At 48.5% G+C, this 6,874-nt stretch overlaps 1 protein-coding gene across 3 annotated transcripts in view; it reads right to left on the reverse strand.

Annotated features, from left to right (window-relative positions):
• DGKH (diacylglycerol kinase eta) overlaps positions 1–6,517 on the reverse strand; it is a 749,224-nt gene extending 742,707 nt beyond the window's left edge. For 2 of the 3 annotated variants that reach the window (XM_086935028.1, XM_086935027.1), the window contains exon 1: positions 6,176–6,517. In XM_086935028.1, the coding sequence (XP_086791154.1) occupies positions 6,176–6,508 (333 nt within the window). In that variant the 5' untranslated portion in view covers positions 6,509–6,517. The remainder of the gene's footprint in view (positions 1–6,175) is intronic. The other variant, XM_086935026.1, reaches the window with a different exon arrangement.
• Between the last annotated feature and the right edge of the window lie 357 nt (positions 6,518–6,874).

A 6,874-nucleotide genomic window follows, 5' to 3' on the forward strand; every position in this document is an offset into this window, starting at 1 on the left:
GATCTTTGGTTAGTAATCATCCGCTATGGGCATCCAGGTCATCCTTGACTTTATTGTTTTGTCTGGCTTTTGAAATTTTGTTTTATGAAAATAAAAAATAACACTGTGAGAAGATGTGACTAAGAATTAAACAATCTGCTCATGTCAAAAGCTGTGTGGAGCGCGACCAGATGGCAACCCAAATCAACATTTTTAATTCAGATCTAATTTCTGCTTAGCTTTCCTCAAGATAAGCTCCACGGCCCTTGTTAGATGAGCTCAGGTCATCCTTGCACTAATTGAGACCAAAGTAATTAAACTAATGAACATGAGTGACCTTCATTTTAAGACTGCATTTGTGTGTAGAGAGGGTGCATTGGGCCTTAATGTAAGAATGGCAAATGGGCTTCTGATGACACTCACTGGATAGTAAAGGACAGTCAGACCTGGGGTGCACAGGGCTCCTCTTCCCCTGTCCCTCACAAGCTGGTGCTACTGCACCGGCTGCACCCTTGATAGCCATGCCCCTGCCACACACATGAAGTGGGGGACGATCGGGGTGACGTCAATAAAATCTTTACAGAAGCTTTCAAAAATGTATAGCGAGCACAGGCAACCGGTGACCCTGTTGCTTCTTATGACTACACAAAGGGCAGGTAACCAATGCCACAGAGGATTATTGGTATTTATCGACACCCACTTGCCCACCAAAATCCACCTCACCGTAATAACCAGAACGTTTGCATTTATTACATTTCAGCAGGTTTGACATGCCAAAATTGGGTCTGAACTGGGGTGGTGAAGTGAGCTAAAGAATGACTATGGATTCAACCCAGATCTGAGACTGGGGGCGAGTGAAAAGTTTCAGTGCTCCGTCCATCATCCCCTTTTGTATCTCCTTGTTCGCCTTAAGTTGGCAGGGTATGCTCAGACGTGAGTCCCTTGCTCACTTGGCCACTGGATTCAAGATAGCCTGGCTGATGAGGATTATGAATCCGAAACCGGTCCCAGGATGCTTGTTTCCGGTCCAGGGAAGACATGGCTTGGCAGTTCGGGCTGGACTGTTCCCATGAGGCACAGGGTCAGACTGATTTACATATGGCCATCTCTGAACTGGGGTGGCTGAGTGAGCTAAAGAATGGTGATAGATTAAACCCAGATCAGTTGACTGGGGGTGAGTGTTTGATTGGCTCAAACGCTCCGTCCATCATCCCCTTTTGTATCGTAAAATGTACCAGGGGGCACAAACTTGATCCCACCTACTAATTAGCTTGGTGATATACATGCACAACTCCTAATAGCTCTACAGTCCATTATAATAAAATTTATTTGCACAATTAGTAAAAAACATTGCAATTGAATGATAAAAAAGAAGGCTGCCCATCAGTGGTATCTGCCTGAAGCTGGTGGATGCACTGAGGGTTTAGACAGGGCTTTAAGTGGATGAAAAACTGGGGGTGCGGAAGGGGGGTGAGGGGGTCTCTCAAAGCAACACGGTCGATATTATTAAGGGTGTGCCTTAACAACACCTAAACTATAAATCTGTGCTTACCATAGTGTGCCGCCCCACTGGTATTTTGCTGTTTCTGTTATTGCATCCAGACATACAGTACACGTAACATTACACCTACAACAAGCCATGACTATTGGCTTTACAAAGGGTATTAGTTGCATAAGATAAATAAGCAACAACTATGCCTTAATCATATAAAATACTGAAAATGCTTCTGTTATGAAATGATGAGACTGTGAAAGTACTACAACGAGTCTCTTTGAAGTTACATCAAAGGCTGTGAAGGGTGGCACTGCTGTAGAGTTCATATTTTTTTCACACTAATGGGGCAAAAAAGGAGAACCTGATAGGGACCCGTCTCAACACCTGCTTTTGAGAACTGCAGCACCGGCAGGACCAGGCCCACTTAAATCTCTGGGTTCAGATAGTTTTCTTTCATTCTAGATGTTTTAAGGATGGACTTTGGAAGCACATTCAGAGAGGTGCGTGGCCTGCATGGAGCCTGCCTCCTTTCAGCTGCAGAATGCCAGTCAGTTCAGGGGAAGGGTCTTGCGTGGCAGCGTGAGGGAGCGACCAGGGGTCTAGTGCTGTATTTTGCTACAGAGATATCTAGGCGCTTTTCAATTACTGCATTTGTGGATGAGGCAGCTACAATATGATGAGAGATTTGTGCCTTTATAAAAGCCAGGGAGGGGTACAACGTTTTCCTCCTTGTTACCCCATATAATTTACAATTAAATAACGGAATGAAGGCTGTACTAAACTAAAAATAAGGTTTTGAATAATGGAATATTTATTATAAAACATATGAAACTACGTTATAACGCCGAATGTCGTCCACCTATGCTATAGTATTGAGATGGCAGAAAACACTTCCACCTCTGAACTTAAGTACTATTATTCACATTCACCACAAAGGCCAGAAAAAAATCTTAAAGGATACATTAAAGCTAACATCACATCACAACAGACAGTATACTATGCCTCATTTCCACGTCACAGACTGCACTTTTTTTTCTTTTTTTTTTCCAGTCACTTCACAAAGTTTGATTGAGTAATCTTAAAAAGTTAAACAGAGGCAGGCCAGAGCGTCACAAAGTCGTCCTGACCCCTCGGGATAGAAAAATAACACCATTATCCGCCCTCTCCTGAAGCCCAGTTCCTCACAGTCACAGGCCAATGGTACAAACATATGATCTGGGAGAAACAAAGGCAAGCACGGATTCTCCTGTCATCTGAAACAGATGAGGAGGAGGAGACAAGGAAGTGAACAGAGGGGACCGCTGCAGATTTCACATCCATGTCATGAAGCGGCCTCCAGCCCAGGATGTGGAAAGAGAATTCCCACCTCTTCCTCTCCAGGCACAATACCAGCGTTGCCCAGCGCTACCCTTTAAGCAATGGTTGATTGACACGGAGTTGCCTCAGAAAGCCCTGCCTTCCACTGAGAGCAGTCACACGGCGCGCGAGCAGCCCGCAGCCCCTGAGCGCGAGCCGCTGGAAGACGCGCTCGAGCTCTAAGGGCCACGAGCGCACCTCAGAATCAAAGAGAGAGCAGAGGCCACGCGCACCTCTCAAGCATCCATAACGGTCACCGCGTTACTTCCAATGTGGGCGAAACAAGCTGTGTAAGAGAAGGGCAATGTGTAACTACTGTAGAAAATAAAATATGCGATAACTAATGACATTTGCAAGAGAACACTGAATACACAAGAATTGTATTAAAAAAATGTCATGCATCAAGCCAAAGTTTAAACAGTTTCACACAACAAAATGACAGAAAATCAAAAATCAGTAGTAGTACACTGAGGCTTCCTATGTCTCTCCTTACAAAGGGCATGTGCTTAAAAAGGGATCATTTGCAGCAGGCAACGGAGGCACTAATTGGCTCAGAGATACAAAGAGGGCTAATGTACGAAGATAGGCAGGGCTAATCATGTTTACATAGGTTTATGGTAATAAGTTCTGTGTTGTGTGAGAAAGGACGGATATACTGACATTTATGAGGCAGAGTGATGCTCTGGTGCAGGTATAGGGAGGAGAGATGACGTTATAGTGACAGACCGGCGGAGTGATGTACCGAGAAAGGGTTAGGACAGGTCAGTGATGCACTGGTGCAGATGGAGTAGGGATGACGTAAGCACCGGTTCATGAGTTTGTACTTTAGCGGTGCAGGAATGATCTTTGTTGGCCTGGGACTAATGAGTACAACTGAGTGGGGTACTGGAAGAGAAACAGAAGAAGGAGTATGTACTGGTAGAGGATTGAAAGGGTGGCCTAGCAAGTGCTAGGGTGATAACAAAAAGGAGGAAGGCCACAACCCCTGGAAAATACTGGGCCAAAGCCGGTCTGGTATTGGCAATAAAGTTACCAAAATCAATGTCTGCAATATTTTGAACTTTTGGGAGACTGTGGAAACAATGTTCACCAACCATTACCACACAACTCATATTGCAAGGAAGGCTGCAGAACAATCAACGGAGATCAGTCTGTGATATTCCTGGCACATTTCCCAATAGTTTCTCGGCATATTTAACAAGATCCAGAAAGGTTAAGAAAGCTAGTAACCCATTTTGCCTTTTCTGGGGATTTAACCGTTTTTTTTTTACGACGTGCTTCGTGTACTGGTACAGGTATAGGAGAGATGGCAATACTTATGTACAGGTAGGTGAATAGAAAGGGTAATTAGTGAAGAATGTCCTAATTAGCGGGTACAGGGGTGGGGCGGGATGACGAACCGTGTCAGTAGTACAGCCACAGCAAGAGGAGATTTGGTTTACAGGTAAGGGAGATATGGCAATACTTATGTGAAGGTACAGGAATAGGAAGGGCGAATTATGTACTAGTTGGGGGGGTATAGGGTTGGGATTAGGAACCGGTTCACTAGTAAAGTGATAGTGTGGGGGGTTTGGAGTAATGGTAAAGGGCTGCCATAAATTGCTGAATAGGGGTCAGGGATATAAAGGAAGGCCTAAGTACTGGTACAGAGTTATGAAAGTGCAGGGCTAGAAAGCAGTAAGGAGGACTGATGTACTGGCGCTATGTAGGAAGGTGTAATCAGTAAAGGATCAGGAAGACGCACTTGTATAGTTAGAATAACTAGTGTCGGAAAAAGCAGAATTTAAGTCATTTTTTGTATATTTAGAAGAAAGGATATGTAGGGGTTCTCTATACTGGCACTCTCACAGAAATGGGGGCTAGTGTACTGGTAAAGAAATAGGAAACAGGACTGATGTCATGATTCGGGGCTGCAGAGGGTTACTTAACTTGGTAACTGGCATACTAGAATGGGGAAAGGAAGCAGTGCTGGCATGCGGTTCTTTTATAATCAGGACTGAATGGTCATACTAGGAGCAGCTAAGGTACTGTACACGTGAAGGGGTACTGGCGTGACAGGAACAGCTGATGCTTGAGACAAGCAGCTTCTGCGCTGCTATTGGCATGGCTGTGTAGATGCACTGTTCCAACGATGAGACAAAGGCCTTGTGTGCTGGTGCTAGGGGCCAATTGCGATTAGAGGTGTCCAATCATGTGGCGTGACGAAATTGTGCTTTGCTGCCAAGGTGGAAAGCGGAGAGAGCCCGAGGAAGTGAAAAATTGTGCCCTCTTCCTAGGTGGCATAATGAAGGAGGTGTAGCTAGGAGGGTGTTGCCTTGTACCTGGGGTGTGTGAGGAATGCTGCTTGCAGCTGGCACACGTGCAGGACTGATGTCATGTGGTTGGATTGCTGGCACTCTGCTATGGCCCAGAGGGGTAAATCCATCGCCGAGTTTGCAAGAAATTATGATAACCTGTTGCTGGAATAGGCGGGAGTGAATGATGCTTTGTTGCTTGGAAGCACCCGACGGCTTGGATAACCTGTTGGAATAAGAAGGAAGAGTGATGCTTGGGGCAAAGTGGAGGTGATTACTCGTTTCCCGGGTAGGGGTGTAGCAGAGATGCTTAGTTGGTTGGGGTGGTGATAGCGAGCCGAGGAAAGGGAGTATCGATTACTGATTGATTGTTTGTGGAAAGTGTTGTTAATGCAGATGGGTAGTAAAGCATCAGTTACTGCGATAGTGATGTCACGTCCTACTGCTGCGTGGAGAGGAGAGAGGCTGCTCTTTTGTTGCGGTGGGAAGAAGATGGTCTGCCCTGTTGTTAATTCAGGTGATGTGTTGGGCAAGGTGAGTAAGAGCTGGTTATGGATAACTGAGTGAGTGATGGTTATGTCACGAGAGCTTAGATGTTGCTGCTATGGTGAAGGAAGAGATGCCGCTCTTGCTGTGGTTGTTGGGAGGAGCACTGTTGTTAGTGTGTTGATTGGATGCTAGTTTTGTGTTCGGCGGACAGAGAGGTCTGCTATTGCGGTAGGAGGTTCTGTAGTACCTGTTGCCACAGTTGTAATTCTCTGTTAGTATTGTGAAAGGAGTGATGCCTGCAGCAGGAGCGCCTCGACGGTGCCTGTTGCGCGAGTGGGAGGATGGAGTGATACCCTGTTGCTGGGTGGGTGGGGATGAGAGAGGGTGGAACTGGGTGTCCCTCTTTGAGTGCACGAGTCTAGACATCAACAGCTCCCCGTGTGGCACATGTTGTGTGAACTTTCTTTCGGTTTGGCTGCACTTCGGTGGGTTCCCTCTCCTCCAGAGTGGCCTCAGTGTGTGTGAGTGGGTGCCCTGTACCCCAACCCCCCCATGTCCTTACCTTGCTCCTGATCTGGCCAGAGGTGGACACTTTCCGGATGAGCTTCTGGGGCCCCTCGTGCTCGGCCTCGCTGTCCGACGAGTCCTCTCCGGGGGCCGCCGCTGCCCCTGCTGCTGCCGCCGCCGCAGACGCCGGGAGGTGGTGCTGGGCGATCCCGGGCCCGATCATCCCCGCTCCGCCGCCGGACGCCTTCTCCGACTCCTGCCGAGAGAAAAGACACCAGTCCGGGTCAGCCAGGGTGGCCGCCTCGCAGCCCGCGCCCTCGGGAGCCGCTGGCGGCGGCAGAGCCGAGCAGCCTGCGCTGGCGGCGGCAGCGGCTCTCTTGGCCGCCATCTTCCGCTCCCTCCCACTCCTCCGCCCCCTGCTCCTCCCAGGCCCTGCCTGCCTCCCAGCGAGGCCGCCCGGGCGGCGAGAGGATGCCGCCACCGCGGGCGACAGGGCGGGGAGGGAGTGCCGCCTCCGCCGCGCCGGGGGCCCCTGGGCCTCCTCTCAGCCCCCCGCTCACCCAGCGCTCTCTGGGGTCTGCCGCCCCCCCACCACCAGGAGACGCTCTCCCCGTGCTACGGACATGACATGCTGCCTCAGACAAGTGACAGCTTTCACTCTCCCCTTTCACATGAAGTGACCTGGATGACTTCTTAAATGTTGCCACAGAAACCGCAAACATACAACGCGCACATGCTAACTTTTCACGGGAAG

The sequence above is a fragment of the Lissotriton vulgaris genome, chromosome 8 (assembly GCF_964263255.1).
Source record: "Lissotriton vulgaris chromosome 8, aLisVul1.2, whole genome shotgun sequence".
Classification (NCBI taxonomy): Eukaryota; Metazoa; Chordata; class Amphibia; order Caudata; family Salamandridae; genus Lissotriton; species Lissotriton vulgaris.